This window comes from Anser cygnoides, chromosome 4 (genome assembly GCF_040182565.1).
Source record: "Anser cygnoides isolate HZ-2024a breed goose chromosome 4, Taihu_goose_T2T_genome, whole genome shotgun sequence".
Lineage (NCBI taxonomy): Eukaryota > Metazoa > Chordata > Aves > Anseriformes > Anatidae > Anser > Anser cygnoides.
In genome coordinates this window covers 48,239,431-48,261,242 of record NC_089876.1, presented here as the reverse complement: position 1 = coordinate 48,261,242, position 21,812 = coordinate 48,239,431, and the positions used below count along the sequence as shown (strand labels likewise).

General features: G+C 36.3%; 1 protein-coding gene across 1 annotated transcript in view; it reads right to left on the bottom strand.

The window, feature by feature from the left end:
• The window catches only part of LOC106032270 (uncharacterized), a 61,932-nt gene that overhangs the window by 13,648 nt on the left and 26,472 nt on the right, over positions 1 to 21,812 (bottom strand). The window contains exons 13-16 of the mRNA XM_048071822.2: positions 18,763 to 18,862; positions 7,198 to 7,237; positions 6,911 to 6,962; positions 3,319 to 3,430 (exon numbers count right to left, since the gene is read on the bottom strand). Of these exons, the coding sequence (XP_047927779.2) occupies positions 3,319 to 3,430; positions 6,911 to 6,962; positions 7,198 to 7,237; positions 18,763 to 18,862 (304 nt within the window). The remainder of the gene's footprint in view (positions 1 to 3,318; positions 3,431 to 6,910; positions 6,963 to 7,197; positions 7,238 to 18,762; positions 18,863 to 21,812) is intronic.

Here is a 21,812-nt window from a genome sequence, read left to right as displayed (position 1 = left end):
CCACCACCCTTGAATATGAAAATTCATCTCCATTTTAACAAGGTGGTATCTGTGAAGGTGGCTTAGCAGCTACTTATTTCTTAACTAGCTGACAACTGTTTTTCCTTTAACACACAGATCTTTCTGCTTCCAGTGCAGGTGGAAAACACATGCAGCTACTGATGTCTTGATGATTAGTTGTCTGTAGAAAACAGTCACAATTTTAAAGTCCCTTTCAAGACAATGTGTCTCTCTCACTTTCATAGGTGCTGCTATGAAGGTGCCTTATTCAGTTGCATAGATGAAAACGACAAATTTCTTTCTCAAATAGCTAATTTTGTAAATATCTTAGTGTTTATAAGAAAAGATATTTCATGGTCATAAATGCATACACTATAGGAGGGCAGTCTTGAATTTTCATTTTTATTTTTTAAACTTGTCTGGAACATTAGACTTTCAAGTCTTCATGAACACTGAGTATCATTGCACTTTACTGAACACAAAGTATTATTTTTAACCATTTATCTATCAGAAAATAAAGCAATCCCATTCATGCCCAAATCCAGAAATTCAATCATGTTGAAACCTTAAACAAGGTTTGATGGTTTAGTTATACACTACAGACCTCTTGCAATTCTTGATTAGTAAGTAGTAGGCTGCCACCACCTAGCTTCTGTTCCCAAAAGGAGAGAGGTGAAATGCTCACCTTGCCACCAAGTTTCAGTTATTCACTGATAGTAGCTTAATACTGAAACTTGAAACGTAGGTTTTATATATAATATATATATATATATTTATTTTTTTTTAGGCAGAGAGAGAGAGAATCCAGGCATTTCCAACCTGTTTTGCTTCTGATCCAACTTCCCTCTGGACATATCAGCTCTCCTGGCACCACCATGCCAATATCTGTAACAGATCCACCTACACTCTTGCTTTGCATGTAGAATTCCCATTAGAGCGAACATTCATACAATGGAAGTGGCATTCTCCCTGCTTTCTGTCACAGTTTCTGGTGAAACAACTGTTGGTAGCAGCCACAAGAAGCTGACAAACATCTAAAATTGTCTTTTGTCTGTCCTTTTTTTTTTTTTTTTTTAAAAGGAAAATTCAAGACCAGGGCACAGAGTCATCACATTTTCAGTCTAATGCATTAAAAAGTCAAACTTTAAGGAAGTGAAGCAATGATCTTGGAAATCAAATATGCTGGACAACCTTCAATTGTCTGTAATTGTCTGTCAATGCAATTTGAAAATCCGTCAGTCTTCCTTGTCTGTATCATTACTGCTTCTGCTGAGAATAGCACATAACTGCTGTTTTTTGTTTAATTTTAGAGAGTAAAAGACCCAATACTAAGACGTTACGCTGTAGGTTTGCCACATATGGTGTACTGGCCAGAGGCATATTAAGAAGTATTCACCAGTGTAACACCACCTGTTAATTTAAATTCATTCTCAGAATACCGATGAATGTTGGAATTATACTTAAATTTAACACAGTGGTATGTTCAATTTAAAGTGTACCTACTATTAAGGCATGGGTAGATGTGCACTTTGTGAACTGTGGCAGGTAATGATATAAACCCAGCCTCAGGCAGTCACCACCTTCAACTCCACTCTGTCTACAGAGAATTACTGAAATCTTCACACGAGCTGAAAGTGATTGTAAGCTTAGTCTAGCATAAGTTTCATGTAGTACCAGTGAAGAATCATTGAAATGGTAAAAATATACAATAAATGAGTTAACATAAGAGGTTTGTTAAGAGCTCAATGCTCAATCTTTTCCATACTCACTTCCATGAAAAAAGCAAGCAGAAGTGTGCAATGAAACTTGCCAGGTAATACTAAATGGTATATTTATTTAACCGAGGAATATTATTTGTGATTAAACAACTACATCAGAAGAGGATCTGAAAGAGTCCACTTAAGGCTCATTCCTTATTTTGAACAAGCCTACCGTACTCTGTACACCATAGATATAACTTTTTTTTTTTTAAATAATTTTATTGAATCTGCAATTCAAACAAAAAGTGTTTCTTCAAAGGCTGAAATGTGATGGTGTTCAAACTATGTAAGATGTACAAGTCGTCAACATTTCACACAAACAGTCCTTGACAGTCTCCATTTAAACAAAACTAGTTCAAGATAGTGTTCTGGTGTTCTCATGTATTATTACCCTAATTGATTTATCCTCCATGATCTGTTTATCAGGAAATTGTTTTCATTTAATAAACATCTTAAATCTACAGAAGAATTCTCTTCGAAGCTAGGGCAAACGGTAAATTCAAATTCCGTTCTCCCAGAACCACATCTAGCAGCATTTTTGAAATCCATTTTCGCATATTTCTCTTATCTGTTCAAAGACAACTAACAGTCCCTCACACTTGAGATAACCACAAAACCAAGAAAAATACTTCCCTCCTTACTAAATGCTGACAAAATGTTTTAGCAGAAGTTACTTCTCTCACAGTCTAACCCATCTGTCTATTTCTCATGCATGTTGTCCATGGGTTAAGCCACATAAGTAGGTAAGTACTTTGTCACATGCAGAAAACATTTCCATTTACAACTAAGGGCAAAAGTTTAGAGGTCTTTCTCAGGGGAATCAGAGCTCTGCTGACCCTCAAAAGAGGAGTTTTGCCTGAATAAAGCTTGAAGAATTCAGTACTTAAATGCTGATGTCAGGCACCTCAGAAAGGTTTCTTGAATGGTAAGAAGGCATTTCAGAGCAACAAGGAGTCTAACAGTTTTTGTTTCTCCAATATTTGGCAATGCAGTCACCCTGAGATAAAAAATTATAAGAAAAAAAATAATCAAGAACTTTGCTAACTTTTCTGTTAAACAGAGCAGTGACTTCCTACTCCTTAACTCACCCAGTCTGATGTTGTTAATCCTCTACTGCCCTCGTTGGAACTCACAGATAGAGATTTTGCTACGAACTTTGATTCGCAACAGACATGTATGTCTGCGCTCCATTATGAACACAAGTAGTTGGTCTTATCTTAGATCAATATATTTCCAGGATTAACAAAATTAATTTGCTGTGTACTCTGAAGCAATATTTCAATTTCAAGTAGCATTCAAGTGTTTTCTTGGGTCTATGGCTTGGGTGTTTTTTTGTTATTAACAATTTACTTGATATAGCCCTGTTATAGCCTCAAATACATTTTGTATTGCTTGATGCTAATCTTCATCCTTCCTAAGAAAAGTAGTTTAAGTGTTTTGCAAAACGAATTAAAATGCATAGTATAAGGTAAAATATATTTCATGGACAAAATTTAGTAAATGATTTTATAGGACAAAGACTGCAAATGATACATTGACAAAGAGAAGATGAACATACCTTTCAATTCACTGTCAATCTTGGGTGGATCACAGGAAACAGGTTCATCTGATGTAAATGTGAGATCCTCCTCAAATGTCTCAACATGCTGACCATTTAAAAATAAGTTGATCTGGAAAAAATACCCATTTCCAAATTGTCAAATTAGACAGAAATCCAGTGCAAAACACAAATAAAGCATTTTTCTAATTAAATATTTATCTGGCATATTTTTAGTAACAGCTTTGCAGATAAGGTTTTACTCCTGCCTTTTAAAAAGTAAAAGCAACAATGATCCATTCTAATCTTAAAAATATCTTTGCACTGGGAAGAAATCGCAAAAAGCTATTGTGTGCTTTCATAATAGAATAAATTTAACATATTGCTGTAGTATATCAAAGAAAGACTATGAAATGTACTTTAATATGGTAAAGTGACTGTTCTGTATGCTCTGTTGTAAGGAAAAAAAATACAGTGATTTTGTAAGGGAACACATACAATGGCTGAATATTTATGGCATTCACCTCTAGCTCTGATAAGTCCATCTGATACAATATTTATAAAGTTTTGGGTAATTTAGCTTTGTACATTTTATTTCTGTGACTGTCCTGTTCCAACATTTTTCCCCCTCAAAAGAAAATCTATTCCCACACCCCCACACTAAAGAAGTAACTTTTCTCCTTCATTTCCTAACGGGAGATTTCTCAACCCTGCATCATTAAGCAGGTATAACCTCTACCAGTCAGGAATATAGGCGAATAGGTATCATCAGAAACAAATTGATACTGGGTATTTTATTTTTGTGTTGAGATGAAGCTATGAACTAAAAGATGCTATGCTGTTCATCTTGCATGATGAACATCGAGATGGAACTTGATGAATACAAGAGGAACTCTTCTACCTCAACACCAAGAAATCTGAAAAAAAAAAGTGTATTTCATTAGGTGATTGGGCAATTCACACACGTTGCAAGCAAAGGTTCCTTTGGTTACATCATACAGCATAACCACGTAGAAAAATTAACTGCATCCACTTCATCTGCATTGGAGGATGCCCATTGGTAAATACTCAGACTTACAGCCAGGTTACATTGCTACAGCAAACTAGCGTATACCACCTTGGCTGCAGCAGTTATTACCGTTCGTTCTCAGTCCTCAGCAAATGCAAGATCATTTTTCTCAGCAGTCTGAGAACAATCTTATGAAAGAAAACATCTAATAGCAACAAAGGCCTCCAATGCTTATCCAAGGAGAAGATAAAAATAAGTATTTCAGAAAAGTTCTTGCCTTCAGTAGGCCTGCTAGGATTCTTCTTCCCAGTGAAAGTTCTAGGTTACATTTTAAACAAGAAAAAAGCACACTTGGAAAATAACTGATGTTTTCACTGTAAAACCACTAGTGACATATGGTAAAATCGAAGCAATTGCATAAGAGCAGTGAAAGCAGCACACAACAAATGTGATATTGAATCCAACCTGAAATCCAGAAAAGTGTTATCAAACACAAAACAAAAGAACCCACTGTGACAACATTAACATATCTGAAAATCTCCTTACGTGGTATTTTTAGTTTTAGGTCAAACACTAGATTTATTTCAACAGAAATTCCAATCTAGAAAAGCAGTTAATTCATACCTTATTTGCTCTGTAATCTCTAGCTAGACTTTTGCTGTTAATACCCAGCTAAAACTTTGAACCAAGGACTTGAATCACTTACATCATGCTTTTACATAACCTTTGCTGCACTTCAACAGCAATACACCAGAAAATTTTTTTACTAGCATATCAGTATGTTCATCAGATTAGTTACTTAGAACAAGGATTTTGATTTTCTGTATGGAAGAAGAGTAAGAGACACCACTTTCTTCCCCTGCTGGATTAGGTTACTATTTAATCTCAGCAGGCATTTTACTAAGTCTGGAACACAGTGCTAATTAATAATTTTACATTTAGTTTGATAAACAAAACAGCAGGCTAAACTTCCATGATGATAATTTCATATTAAACTTGGCAAAGACAAGCCATTCATATAAAGCAAAACATAAACAGCAATAAAGATGACAAGTGCTTGAACTTCACAAAGCTGCACCAGGAAGGTTCTGGCCAGGTATTAGGAAAAATTTCTTTACCATGAGGGTGGCCAAACACTAGAACAGACTTCCTAGAAAGGTGGTTGATGTCCTGTTCCTGTCAGCGTTTGAGAGGCATTGGGATAATGTCCTCAATAACATGCTTCAACTTCTGGTTAACCCTGAAGTGGTCAGGCTGTTGGACTAGATGATATTTGTGGGTCTCTTCCAACTGAGCCGTTCTATTCTAACTTCTTCAAAAGCAAGAAAGGCTCTGGTAACTCTTCTCCACCATCCACAGTTAATACACTTGGTTTTAATAACTGCACAGCATCTCCTCTGTAAATTTAATCTTAAATTATTTCCCACCAATGTAGAGTAGTGCTCAAAGAGAAGTGTAACATTTAGCCTTATTTGTGCTAAGCACTGTACATGTTAAAAACTGAAACAGAAGCAGTCCTTCCCTGAAATGCTTAGAATCTTTAAATTGATTTTCTCTAATTCTTTTCAAAGGTGTTTTTGCTTGTTTGTTTTTTATTTATTTATTATTATTTTTTAACGTTAATTGTTTTTTTTTCCTTCTCCCTTGCTGTCTGTGCTCCTAAGGCTCCCCATCATCACACATGACTCACTGTTGCTGTCCAACACAGAACAATAGTCTGTCACTTTTTCAATTAAGTGAATGAGTGAGAAAGCTCTTGCATCAATTATTAGGATGCCTTAGCATAAGATGTATGCAATAGCTGAAAGTCAGTTAAAGGCCTCAAAAGGAAGAGCATATACGTATTTTTGTCTGCAGTCTCCAATTAAAATACTTAATTTAATTTACTGAATTGTGGGATGATATTCAGAAAAACAGGGACTGACATTTAAAAATCCAAACATTTTATATTTTCAGTAAAGCCAGTTTCTGCCTCTGGTTTATCTTGAAAACTTCAAACTACACACAGGTACAAGCATAATGGAAAAGAAGTAGGGCTCTAGCTTAATGTTTCCTCTTACACTGTACTTTCTCACCTAGGATTGCACAGTCATCCAAACGATAGTGTTTCAGGCTGAAAAAAACTATTCTTATGAACTGAATAGGGCCACACAGATCTCATTCACAGGCTCCTCCATGACACTCATCACAACAGCACATTAGTGTCTAAGGCTTTTGTAATTTTACACTTTCTCCAATATAAGTAGAAGTCACTACTCCCATTTTTATAGACAGGGTATTCAGAAGGAAAAGGTTCAACCAACTCTGTTGATGAAATCTGTGTTAATCAGAGGAAGATCACTGAATTTAACAGCTATTTCCAGTAGCATATACAAAGAGTAGAGTCACATCAATTACAATGCAAGGTTGGCAAGTTCAACTGTTTTAAAATATTGTGTGAATAACATTCTGGAAAAATATCTGGAAAGATATTTTTCAAAGTTACCAGTATATTTTGCAGTTTTAGGACTCAAAGTTGCTAAAAAAAATGCCAAAGTCAGCATATTTTTTTTTCAAATGGCTTCAAATGAAATAGAACAGGCTTTAAAAAGTAGTAAGTCTTACCTGGACATCACTTTTTGGATAATGGAAGAAAAATGGCTTCAAAACTGGAGACCTAGACACAAAACAAGAATAATAAATGCATTTTTATCAGAAATCAATGAAAATATCAGATCAGTTATCTTTAAGTTATTCATAAAACTGGCAAACACTTGGAAAATTAAAAGCTATTTAGCCATGATTAGCAATCACTTTCTAAACAATTTTGGAAAGTCCAAGAAATGCAGAAATTCCTTAAATTTCATTATTAAGAAAGCAAGACTTTGATTTAAAATAAAAAATTCACTTACACTCTAGGGCGCCCTCCAACTATTCCAGTGAGGCCGGGTGCTGGAAATTGAAAAGAAATTCACAAAAATAACTGTTAAAAACATTTTCAGAATACCAAAGCTTATAGCTTAACATAATTTGAATTATTCCTGTAATACAGATTTAATAAATACTAGGCAACATCTGGAAAGTTAAAAATGGTATCAAATTAATACAACCAAACATTTTATACAGCAGTGAAAAGGGCAAAATGTGAAAAATTACTGTGACTTAAAATAAAAATACATGTTTCAAAGGGTGCAAATCAAACTATTTTGGAAGAACCACCGGAAGATTTTTCCATTTTTCTTTTTTATGCCAATGTCAGTCAGGTAGTCTTCATTTGGTAGAAGAACAACTTAGTCTGGGGGTTGAGGTGGTGGTGGTGCTGTTTTGTTCACTTTTAAAGGAAGCAGAGGAACAACTCTGACCCAATTCATACACTTGCTTAGTACAGCTTTATTAGATTTACTATTTCATATGCATCTCTTGAGCATTTTCACAGGCTAATGTAGCTGGTTTTACAGTACTCTGTACTCTAGATCCCATTCTCTCTTTAATACATAGGCAATTTTGGAGCTTAAGACATTATTATAGACTTACTGCAAATCTAGGATCATACGTTGGTCGAACTCATCTATTCTCAACATCAGGTTGCCAGACTTTACTGCCATTAAACCCACTAACAGATCACTATTTCTGAAAGAAACAGTTCTGCTCTCCCTAGCATAGCTTCTGGCCCTTCTGTCTGGCATGAACAATATGCATACATGATACATCAGAAATCCATACAGAAATGCAGGGGAAAGAAATGGTAAAGTGAGTATGGTAAGTCTAGGAATTAACAAGCCTGTAAGCAGACCCCTAGAGACAAACGCTGTGGAAAGCCACCCACATGGTGCATTTACCCAGCTTAATCCTGGCTAACACGGGTTCACTTTAATTCATGCTTCTTCCAGGTGTGAATTCTCTCCTCCACCTGTGCTCCAAACAGACCAAATGCCACGTAATCACACTCACAGGGTACTAAGCTTGCACCAGTAACCTCCACCTCTCAGCAAGCTGTCTTAACTTGGATTCAGTGCCGTGGTAAGACAGACACACTACATTGGCAGCACTGGTTGGTGCAACACACCATAGGTCCAGAATACAGAGTCTAGCCATATCTACATTCACCAGATGAGTGATTTCCCTGAAATAGTGTTTAATAAGATGCTTTACTGAAGTCTATGAAGAGACATGCAATCATATAGTCCTTACCTTGATTGCACTGTTCTACAATCAGAGACATATTTTGATACAACAAAAATTAAAGTCAGCGCACATTTGAATGACTGATTCAGGGATGGTTGATTACAGTATGTAAGTCTTAAAGTTACAGAAGAGATCTCTTGCCTGAAGCTATTCCATAGCAGCTCTGCAAGCTTGGCCAGTATGCTACTGCAGTATTTGCACGTTACAACTAGAGTTAGTGAAATATGGTTATCTTGTGAACTATCTTCAGCTAGAGGCTGGAAATAAAAACAAACAAAAAAAACCCACAGCAAGCTTCAGGAGGTGATATATGAGAACAATCTGAAGGGATTGGGGGTTAGTATCAACTCCCCTCTCTCCCTCAAAAATTTTTTTTTGTACAGGAAAAAAGAATGTCCCTGTCAAAAAAAGCCATGAATAACCACCTCTCTACCCAAAGTTCTGCTGCAAAGAACACGGCAGTGGATAGAATAGAAACTAACCCCTTACATTACAGTTACATAATAATGTTAAGTGATGCAGGCAAGATTCAGCCCTACACATATTACCTTTGTGCTCTTTCAAGCAGAAAATTGCCATTCAACATTAAAAACTAACTGGGTTATTTTACTGATGGATTCATGCTCCTAATTTGTTTATTTAGGTTGTTGAGGGAGGAGGCGGAATATGGTAAGGTCATGTTGAACATAGGTTCAGAAAGTTAATTTAAATTATCTGTGGATAGTCACATGGCTCACTTCCTGCTAGGCAGCTGAACTGCTCATTAAGGGTACCAGATTTTGCTCCAAAATATATTTCAGCTTCCTGAAAGGTTTCAAAGAAAGCTGTTCACTTGCCTGCTCTCATACAATGGAACTTGGCTTCTACAACAAAACAGTTCTCTAAAAACATCAACTACTCACACCTTGAGGCTACAATAACCTCGTACTGCTACTTGCTATTATTAGTCTTGCAAACTTCTGCAGCGCAAAAGCTTCTGTAACAGCAGAGTCATCTGTAAACATATTACAGCTACCCCTGCACATAAATGCAATGGCAGACCAAATCTACAACAAGATTATTTATTTCTATCTTACAATTATTCAATTCATTGTTCATATTAATGTAAGTAAGTTGGGAGCACACATAAGTATGTTTTTTTTTTCCCCTATAAAGGGGTGTATGTGTATATATGTAACTCCTATTCCTCTTCTCTTCACGCAAAGAAGAGGAACCAAATCTTAAATCGATCATGGCTTATGGCTGGTGATTTGTTATTTGTGTAAACAGATCGCACGAGAGCTCAAAACCTCTCCTGCATCTCAGGGCTTCGATCCCTATCATGTTTCTCAAATAAGACTGAAAGAAGGCAATGGAAGATTAAGCACAACTCTGTAAGAGCAGGCTTACTGCTGTGGCCAGACATATTTCTCCTGAGTTACTTACAAATTCTTCAGATCAATTGTCACAAGACACTTTCCAGGTGTGTTTTTTGTTTGTTTGTTTTGTTTTTTTTTTAAATAAAAAAAGATCTACTTGTGCTGTACTTCATACTTGCTTGGTTGGTTACTTAAGCATCCGTGCAGATGCTCTCCCTCCTTCCTTTCTGGAGGAAGGTCTATCTCAAAATGAGGTATGACTAATTTGTCATACTTGTAGAGAACATCCATCAGGCTGCACCATCAAGTAGATAAGATCTTCAGCTAAATTGAAGTTGTTGATCTCCTTTCCCAGAAACTTTACAGGAGCACCTTCTGTTATCAGAACCCCATTCATTAGTCCCTCAAGGCAGATATCTGGTGGCAGATAAGGTATCACTAAGCATGGTGCCATCCTATCTGCCACCAGTCATCCACTTGAACAAGACCTTTCACTTGAAGTTCACTCACCATCGCTGTCTGGCTGTCAGCCTCTTGTGTCTCGGAACCGCACAAAATTCAGCTCAAAAAGGAGCTGAATGCCTTTCAGTTCATAAAACAGTTGGAGACCTTTTTAATCCATCTATATTCTGTTCATGTTCATCTGTAGGTATAGGATTTGCCTGGTGTAATCGTCATACTGAATATGATATTTATTTTGCCTCAAGGGTCTGATCAGGTAGCCTGCCGCTTCCAGGAACATTTCCCCTCACATGCCTGAGGACCTAGCCTGACACTACAAATTCCTCAGGTGACTGGACATCTAAAAGCAGTGAGTCAGTATTGGAGATTCTGCCACTTAAGCTCCACTGATTTCATTAACTCCTAAATACATGGCATGATTGGAGAAGTGTCTGGCACTACGTCCACTAAATTTACTTCTTTCTAGGTGACTACATACTGGTTTAGTACCCTTCCTTTGGGTATTGGTGCTTAAAAAGGTTTGAATCTATAAATAAAGAATAAATTATTATTCAGCAAATCCTGCTCTTCTGTTGATCTGTGTAAATCTTTACAGTATTGCCCTGTCTTTTCACTTTGACTCCTTCTTCTAGCCTATGTTCAATTTTATGAATTTTCAGCCCAACTACCTTAGGAAAAATGTCATCCTCTCTGTGTACACATATATGTTTTATATTTATCAATGTTTTTCCTTTGTGTTCATGATTCTCCAGCATACCTGCAAGCTAAATTTTGGGCCAAATGGCCAGTTTCTTCCAAATCTGAAGAACCTCAAGTATATCAAAGTATACTAACACTCCCTTCCCATCCCCATGTGATTCAGCAGCAGTATGCTGACGGATGTGCATGTAGGCAACATGAGGTGAAGTCCACTTAAGATATACTTCTTAATACAACAGTTCCACCATTTCTGATCCCCTGTGCATGTTTTCACTCCTCACCTGCCTCTGTGTTTATTTTCTCACCCAACAAAACTTGTAGAAGGATGGTCTTGCAAATACCAATGCTTTTAAAGCTGGCATGTTTGAAAAGACAGCAAGTTTCCAACTAATTTCATGAACGCTGCTATCACACAGAGTACCATGACTCACATGACTCCAACAGCTGGTGACCACCCTCCTCATCCTTTGTCACACACTTTTCTCTCCTCCCCTGCACCACCTCTTGTTTTCATGCAAGCATTTGAGGGAGTGGATCCACTGAAAACCAGCCCTGGCAATAATGAGCGCTTAACACAGGCCCAAAGGAACACCTATTTCAACATGTATAACTGCCACGTTCTAAGATATTCTAATGCATGCCAGAGATATGACAGCCTGTAAGACACCCACAGCAGGAAACGTTTCTGTTGCAACCTTTCAATTAGAGAGAGAAATCTGCAGCAAAACAAGCTTCATTAATTACAGCTCTCATAATTCCCCACTGGATTTTCTGATGGCGGGATAGCCTTATTACTTTGCCCTCTTTAGTAGTTGTTCTGTCCTATTCAAATCCTACCTTAAAGTCCACACCTAATTTTTGTTTCTTATTTCTTTTTATCCTTTACTCTTGTCAAAAATACTATTTCTGCACAATTCTGTGTATTTTTCAACAGAATAAAACATTACACAGTATATGAAAGAAAGATGCTATACTGCATGACATTTTTTGTAAAATGTTTTGGAGTAAAAAGCATCAAAATGGTCTGACTAGTGGAAGTCTAAAAGCTTTAAGTAGTTTAAATACGAAAGGTGACACTTCTTTCTTTGAAACTTCACTGAGTTCCAAAAGACAATCTTGTCTCATGTTCACCAACTTATGTTTTTTGACCTTAACCTGTTTGTCCCTCATTTTTCTGGTGATTCAATTAGTTCAACCAACAGCTTATTAAATGTATTTACTTCATATTCTAAGGAATTATATATGTGGCATATATTTGTAACTCAACAGTTCCTACAATACAGTTAAGTACAAAATATGTACTTCTGCAACGTGGTCAATTATACATTCTAATTATTTTATGTCCACTGAATACAGCAGATACACTATCTTCTGCAATGTTATTCTCAAAAAAACAGGGCCTGTAATAAACTGCTAGGACTAGGACATTTCTTGAAGTATCTTCCAACACGCTTATGAGATCAGTCATAATATTTACATACACTCAAGCACTTTAAAATCTCAAGCTGTATTAACCAGCTGTCATCTTAGTGTCAAACTCCGGTCATTTTAATGTGAAATAAGGGTCAGCACATGATTTTAGCTATTAATAAAACATTTCTTAGCTACTGAACTATTAAACTATAAATGACAGTTTCCCTCATCAAGGCTCTTCTTAAGCCTCTTCTACACCAGGCTTTACTCAGAATGATCTATACAAATTTAAAAAAAAATACAATATAAAATACACTGCAACAACAACAAAAAACTGTTTAAATGCTAACCATAAGGCTGATTGGACTGTATGTGATTTTCGCCAGTACTTTCACTGAACAGTACAAGCCTGGTCTCTGCTAACTACCTTTTATGAAGTGAGGATGCATTTCTATAGACTGGGCTATGCAGGACTGTGCTGAACTCCTAGAGGCTACTACAGACTTAAAAATCTGAGCCTATGCATCTCAGATTCTTCACTGCAAAGGATAAAACACAGAACAAGAAAACAGCTCTAAAACCCTGCTATTAAGACTCAACATTAAAGACAAACTTATTTTTCAGGAGACCATATGTGCATTAAAAATCAGACAAAATTGTTATTACGTTAAAGAAACAACAACTTTCAAGGTATTGGGAAATAAAACCTAGTAAACTGAAAGCATTATTTCACCAATTGGAAGTTTAGTAATCTCGGGTGCTACTTGTAAAAAAGATACGATTGTTTTCTTTTAATACTAAGTATCACTTTAAGCCCTTTAAATGTGCATAATCCAAATGAGAACTGATTAAGTGTTTAAACTGGAAAACTAAATACCAGGCTCAAGAGAAGTTTACAATGAAAGCGTTCCATCCCAAATAGAAAATAAACTACAAATCACGCTAATGTATGGCATGTCTATATACAGTTACTTCAGATTCTTCTCTAGGCTTAAGAATCTCATCTGCAATTTGAATAATATGAACTAGATATTTGTACTTTAGAACAGTAAGCACTGTGCAAGTATGCTTATGTGCCTCAGTGGTCTTCAATAAAAACAATGGGAATTTAAAACACATTAGTAAAAAAAAGTTACAAGATAGCTATAAAAATCCTAGTTTTCTTTATTACATAAGCTTGTTTTTTTTTTTTTAATGCCACCTTACCAAACTTCTCTCTTGCAGATCTAACACCTTGTATATATTGCAGAGCAGAAAACCACACGTGCTTCAGCCCATTCCAACATACATAAAAAAATATTCCTTTATTTTTTCTTTCTGACATTGAGAAAGAGTTCATAAGAAACAGGGAATTTCAAATCAGCACACCGCTTTGGGATGGTTGTCTTTCTACTGATTTTCTGAAACAGAAATCTACCATAAAGGGGAAAAAATAATAAACAGCAATCCCAAACTGATCAAAAATTATACAGCTCTCCTTTTATAAGGATTAAGTTCTATTACTCTTTATATATACGAATATACAAAAATATATTGAAAAACATTTTAAAGTAATCGAAGTCACAAAAATGAGTCAAAATAAAATAAATACTGACATTAAGGCTTAAGATTCATTATGACAACTAAAAAGCACGTGTCTGACAAGATAGAGCACAGAGTTTTAAGTCTCTGCTGTGAAGCATTATGAAGATCATTCTTCATCAACATTGTTGCAATATGCCTTTTAATCACAGCAAGAATTTATTTTCATCTTGCTCTTGTTCCCTGCAAAGACTGAGAAATTATCTGAAAATTCCTTGAAAATTTTATTGTGCAGAGTTCAAAAAATTTTGACCAAAGTGATTTAAACTTAGACTAAGTGAAAGCCACCAAAACTAGGTTTTTATTGCTGGCCACTAATGAAATTAATACCTTTATTAACTACAATTTGTAATTCCCATATTATGGTATTACTACCAAACTAAAGCTACCTACCAAGTCTAGCTCAAGGCACCATAAGAAATGACTAGCAGGCTGAAACAACCTGGACTGACAGTGTTCCTGGATTCCATCAGAAAAGATATCGCTGACTAACACCACTAAATTTAAGAGCCTGGGTTTGACATTGCCTTCCTCTAAAGATATTTAAAAAAAAAAAAAACAAACAAAAAAAACAACTCATGTACTGGAGAAGGAACTCTTAGGACTCCCCATCCTTACTCTGACCTGACCTATTAAAGCTCCTCTCTCTACTCTTCATTCCTAGATGAAGAGTATTCGGCTAATCTGGTCCCCTTAAATATCAGTGGAGGTCCTCTCTAGCATTTCTTACAGGGAAAGCAGAACCAAAGATCCTGATTGAAGTTCTTTTGTGGTCATGCTTCCTTCCACTATATCAGGAAACCATCTGTACAGCAGACAGACCACCTTGCAGTGTTATTGCACTACAAAGCTTTTTTGGTCATGTTATATAGCCTTCTAAAGATTCCTGGATGAAAGGTGGTATATATTACAATTATGTCAAAGAAGAAAGAAGTTATGAACCATACTGCACAGTCACTAGATACAGTCCAAGTAGAGGAGGCAAACTTTTCTAGTTGCTCATTTGTTCCCCTCCCACACTTTCTGTCTAGTACAGACCAAATGGATGTTGTTTCCTTAGGTCACTCAAAATGTTCAAAAAATTGAATTAAGTGTTTTAGGTCAAGTGACATCACCCTGCAATTCAGCAATTCCTCCTTTCCCCTTGTTGCTGGTTATTATGGTTAATTTGTTCCTGTTTCTTTATTTTTCATTGAAAATGCCGACAAAAAGAAGGTGTTTGTTCCTGCCCACCCCCTAAGTCAATCACTCTTATAATCACTACCTGTCCTCCTGGAAGACACAGAAGAGCTCAGGGGCCCATGACAAAGCTGACAATCATTGAAACCCAGAGCTTTGTTGCTCAAAGTGCAAGCATGTACTTCTTTATAAGAAAAATACATGCTTAAAACCTCAGCTGGTGTGCAGCTCCTCAACTGTCACCATTTCAGTAGAATTAAGTCACTCATTCTACATACATACACAGACTCATGTGGGATGTGCAAAACCACATCTGATAGGCATGCTGCACACACATAAGAGGCAGCATCCACAGCTATTTTCATTTAATGCCCAGCAAGAGAAAGCAAAGCAGCACCGTATAAAATGGGGCCTCAGGTGCTTGTGCACAGAGCCCTTACTCAAGGTACAGGAGTTTTGAATTCTGGGTCCTCCTCTGTCCATGGACACTCCTGCCCTTGAGTGAAACGGAAGGGAGAGAAGCTTGGGGAAAGGGGGGAGGAAGCTATGAACATCAGGTCCTGCTATTAGAGAATTCACCTAAGGGAAACATCAATCTGAATTCTGGCTTCTGTTCCCAACATCACTTGTACATCTGTCCAACAAAAGATCAAATTTAAGTCTTGTTAATGGACCCGTCTGGTTTAGCAGCAGGCATTCCTTGTTCTGCTCTTCACAGCATGTTCTGGCAACCTACACCACTGTCAGAAACTAAGCATCAGAAGATGATTCATTGATTAGCACACTACTAGTAAATGTCTGGCAGTGTTGCATTAATTATTCTCTTTGCAGAGACTTAGCAAAAAAAAAAAAAAGCTTCAAAACTACTGCCTTAGGAGTATTCCACATCAACAAGCAGCCCACTAAAGATTTAAAATCCCAAATCTGGCTCTTCTCTACACATACATTTTATCTGTGCAAGCAATATGGAAATCTGCTACATCACAGCAACTGAAAGAATTGACTGTATGAAGCAATCTTAATCTTTACAAATTAGAAAACTGACTATTCATGCGTATGTGTTCAAGGATTTGGAAGCATTCTAGTAAACAGCTCTGATGCCCTCTGATAATAGTAATTTACTTCAAGGAGGCCAAAAACTTTGTTGGATTCCTGTACCTGGCAAAAGTGCTATTTATCACCAGATGCCCCAGATAATTCCAGGAATACGCTCCTTCCCACTACTGCTCATTAGCAGCAGTCCTATGAAGTGAAGGAGACTTTTTAGTTAATAAATGCTGCAAGACATTCTATAAAGTTTAAGCTATCCCTTTACAAAACAAAGCCAGCATCACCACAATCGCACATTCAGGCTGTCTAACCTGACACTACCAGAAAAACATCGGTTCCAAAAAGAGCTCTGAAAACATGAACTGAAAGCTTGCCAGCCACCTTAAGGAATAGATGTTCACATACTATGGTAAGTCAGTTATAATACTATGCTGTACTATCCAAGTTGAGTAGCACAGATTTTTGACTTTCTTGTTCTTTAGACTATTTAGACAATAGTAGAGAAAGGAAAAACTGAAACCTTAACAAACCTAGCACCTACTGACATCAAACAAGGTTTATTTGCACAGTAGTTGCTTGTGAACGAAGAGGCACACATTAAGAATTTGGATAGACAAGAACATATGCATTAACATCAGATCCTAAAAGTAGGCACTTGTTTTAAAATCCAAGCAGCTTTCTTTTGTTCACAGAGATATCTGCTAGGGATTGTCTGTGCATATATAAAATGAAGAACAAGAATAGATCTTTACTTCCAGCAATGTTACATAGCCTACATAAATAATGACAAAGGAGAAACTACTTCAGTTATGAATCCTTAACTAATTTTAGAAATGCTAGCTTGGTCTAACTGAGACAGTACAACTTTTCATTCATTAGAAAAACCGACTGTGGAAACAGTGTGTATCTATGGTAAATGCTGATCTGCTAACCAACCTTCAAAAGTGCAAAATATTTTAAAATCAACTCCACAAATATTCCTGATTAATTCTACATAATTGTATTCAATCCTTTAGAAGGGAGAAGGAAAAAAAGGAAGAAAGATGTGACCATTCATCGACCCCGCCTCTATAAACACAGCTTTAAAAAACATACATTATCTACAGCCATGATACCACTGTAAAAATTGCAACACAGAATGTGCTTTGTTCCATACAATTTTGAATCCAATAAAAATAAAGCATTGGCTAATTTTTTAATTGCAAGGCAACAAGTAGCCCCCATTAATCAGGATGCTAGATGTGCTATGGAAGTTGACATTCAGGTTAAGCTCAAGTAATTCGATTTTGAAGATCCATGTAAATCCCGTGTATTTCTCCACAAGTTACAGAGAAGCAGTTGCAACGTATCTGAGCTCTCATCTTCAAAATTAAGATGCCCAAATTTAAAATGGATTTTTTAAAAATTGGGTAAGTGTCCATAGCGTAAGCAGCAGTGAAATCACAACATGTGAACGTGCTACTTACAACTGAGATGGATATAGTGGTGACACTTAGGTGTGACTTGGGAAGAGAACAGAGAGGAGAAAAAAGGAAGAGTTTGCTTAAAGTGATCAAATAGTAAATCCTTCTTGAAAGCTACAAGAACACAATGAAATTTACAAAGAACGAATGTGAAAGTTTTTTGGAACAAACATCTAATAAACAAAAGAAGTATACATCATTCACAACCCCATGCAAATACTTAGACTACATACACTTAAAACTAAGATTGGCTTATAATTAAATCCTGGTACTTTATCTTTCTCTCTCAAGTCCATGGAAAATGTCTTGCAATGGTTGCCTGACATCACATTCATTCAAAGTCAAACGTTAAAGTCATTAATTTGAGGCTAGACATAATTGTGCAGAATCAGAATTTAAGTTGGGGAGCTAATATGCACAGCGTGAATAAAGAATTAGATGCAGCCCATTAGGATTCTCACTGCAGTATCATATTAAAACGCTTTTAATTAGATCTGGAAGTTTGACTTCTCTACATAAGCAGCTACATATTAAACAGCTTAGAAGTACAGTAGTATTTATAAAAAAACACACTACAGTAACATAGATAACTAAGTGCTGAAGAGAATCTTAACCCTTGAACTATACAGCTCCTCATGTACTGTGATGTTACAGAAAGTCATTGTGATAAATTTTTGCCAGCTGATTACCATTTTTAACATCTATTTCTGGTGAGTTCTAAATAGGATTACTGAGTTTTAATAACATAAACCAGAATAAAAACACTGTCACATATCAGTGTAACCATGAGTAGGAGAATAAAAACGAATGATAAAAAAATGTAGAAAGGGACAACAGCAGATGGATGAAAAGTCTCAAAGAAAGAAAAAGTGGACTTCCAAAACTTCCGTTTTACTGTGTTTTTTTTTTCTTTTTTAAAAACATGTCTGTATGTCTCATCTCTACAACAAATACATTAAAAAGGAAATACGATTTTACCACTATGGGTGCAATGAAACTGAATGGAACTAAGTCTTTGGGTGCTAGTCAGGCTCAGGAAAAAAGAAAAGGTAACTTTAAATTCTTAGAGAAAGATGTGAGTATTTACCCATGCCAGTTCCAGCTGGTGCAATCTCTTTGGAGAAGATTTCTAAAGCTTCTTTTCGCTTATGATGTACAGCAAGCCAAATAACAGCTTCCCGAGGACCCTGCTTCAAAAAAAAGCATAAGTAAGATTTGCTTTGAAGAACATCTATTATATTTGCCAAATCAAAAAGTAACTGTAGCTCAGCATTCAAATTACATCTAATGGGAACATTTAGTGCTTATCCAACATCACTACAATTTTGGTTAATGTTTTATCATCTTTTTCTTTTGCTACCATGAAATCAACTATTGGAAATTTCAGACTGCTACAACACCAAGTAACTTCTCCATCCCAAAGAACCAAGCACTATAACAAACAGTAATTTGTAAGAAAAGAAATACTTTGCTGTACTCGGTGGGATGGGCAAACCAATTGTCCTCTTATTTTTAAGCACGTTGAGAATACTTTGGGGGTCAAGTAAGCCTGCTAAGTTTACTTCTCTCATCATCAAAAAGCAAACAGATCTACTCAGGAAAAAAGAAATCAAACCTAATCCTTAGGAGTTAAACAGGAGAACTGAACTTTTTTAAACCAGCAGTTTTCCAACAAAAACACTGGACACCCCTCCAAATGTAAACCCAACCACTACTGTCCCTACTCTACAGCCAATACAATTCCCTCTGTAGATAAGCACTCTCTCTTACGATTTTTCTTCTGTAAAAATCTCTTTTTTGCCACTGAAAAAATTCACCACTGGAAACCATATACTGGCAAAAGCCTCGGAGTGAACTTCTAACTCTAGTATTTTAAGCAGGTTTCAAATTCTAGGTCTGTCCCTCAGCATCTCCTACCTTTTCCCTAAAACAAACATAGCTGTTACCATCATATACAATTCCAAACTTACTTAAAGCAATTGTCAATTTACACAGCTTGGCATAGTGAAAAATCCTAAACCATTAGGCCTAAAAATAAAAATATGAATTTATGCATTAGTCCTCTTAAATTTAATCATAGCATAACAAAGCAACCTTTTTTCTTTTCATATTTTAAGACTTCAGTAAACAGTTTAAACTCAAAAACACACACACAGGTATATGTTTTCCTCTTCAAAATAACTACAGAAACTCCAAGCTGGATCTGAACTCTGAAACTGCCTTTTAACACATTTCCTAACTCTAGTGCTACTTATTTGGATTGCCCACATTTCTGTAAAGCTGCATTCTTTAAAAATGTTATGTAAAATTAAACAGCAAATTTAATTTTAGCTTTTGAAATGCTGATGTCTTGTACATTAGGATCATTTTCCTGTGTGTATACTGTTACATTTTCACAAAAAATGATACTATAGAACTTGTCAACATCAGAAAATCTCAAGTCAATTTCAGGAATTTAAGTAACTTCAACAATGTAAGAACAGGGATGCATTTCCTATTGGCAGCTGCTGAAACGGTGTGTTTATAATAAACGCTGGAGTACCCTACACCAAGCATTCTGGATAGCGTAAGATTATCCCAAAGAGGGGGACTATATGAACAGACTACTGAATTCTGTATTCCAACTCAAACATATGGTAAAATCCCCAAATGAACAAACTCACTGACGCCAGCTCATACCAATGTAGGGATATTTACCAATTTATCATAACTGGTGACCGGCTAAAACCCAGTTAATGAAGGGCCTTCACAGAAGAATATGGCTATGATACAAATTCAACTTATTTTTTTAAAAAACATTCCCAAAGCTATCAAGAGATTCATTAATTACTACTATTAACAAGTAATAGGAAATACTCTTGCAGAAAGCATGCTTATGCATTCAGTTCACATCTGCTTCCTGCTTCTAAACTGTACCATGTCTTCAGTAGTCTAAGTTCTATGTTCACCTCCATGCCCACAGATGCAAGGTGGTGAATGATACTATGGTCTAAGAAAATAGTAAGTTGAGTCCTGTTCTCAGGAGGTGAATCCAGTATCAGAACTGAAGACGCAGACTATTTTACAGTCATTTATCTTACAGTATCATAAGTTTAAAAAAAATACACACAAATAGCAAACCAAGGATATATTTCAAGTTTAAAGATATGTTGTAAAAGGGTTATTAAAAACTAACATATTTTAATTAATTAAGCATTCTTCTTGTACTGTTAAGAGTAAAATAATTTACTTATATCCATATTTAGCGCAGTTTTTATATAATGAACTAAAATCTGATGTCCTATTAATATGTCTCTTTCACATGAAACACATCCAGTATTCTCTAAATCGTGAACTTGTGGATACTGTGACACTGTCATAAACCCCTTTTTCCTCAAGAACAGAAAACCAGAGCAGGAGGTATTAAAAATTATATACCACCAGGGCTACTCCGTGCTGATTCAGGTCCCTTGCTCCTGCTGACAAAGCAAGCTATTAAGAGTGTCAAGGAACAACTATGTAAACAGGGGGAACTGAAAAAGGAAAGGAAGCAAGCATTTCTGAATTTCCTCAAGGCTACTTTCTGTTGTCAGCAATAGTCGATGCTGTACACATCAGCTCAGACTATGCTATACTGGTCTACCTAGGTCTGGGATATACATAACTTCACAGTTACAGAGGAATACCTTTGCATCCAGTTTGAAACACGTGTGTGGGAATTCATTCAGCCATACCGGACATTTACACTGAGCTCCAAATACTGTTTGGTACCCAATTCCTGTCTTGGTATTCACAGACATATTTCCCTCTCTTAAGTTTAGATGGTAGAATCTTCAAAGCAGGGAGTGTTTCCTTGGCTGTTAATACATTGCCTAGCCTAATGTGGCTCTGGTTTTAAGCACTGTTATTTGCAATCTAAATAACTGCATTTAATTTTGTATGGAAATACATGATAAGAAAGTGAATACATGATTCTGAAACCCCAAAGGGCAGATGTTTTCCTTAGGAGCCTACAACTTCGTTTGAAATGGCAGAGCAATGCCCACTCCTCCCCCATTCTTCTCACACTCCTACCACCGCTTTCCAAATGAAAACTCTTCTGGTTAGTTTCTTCTAACTCTTGGTTTCTTCTAATTGTTGAAGGACCAGGGTGAAGGG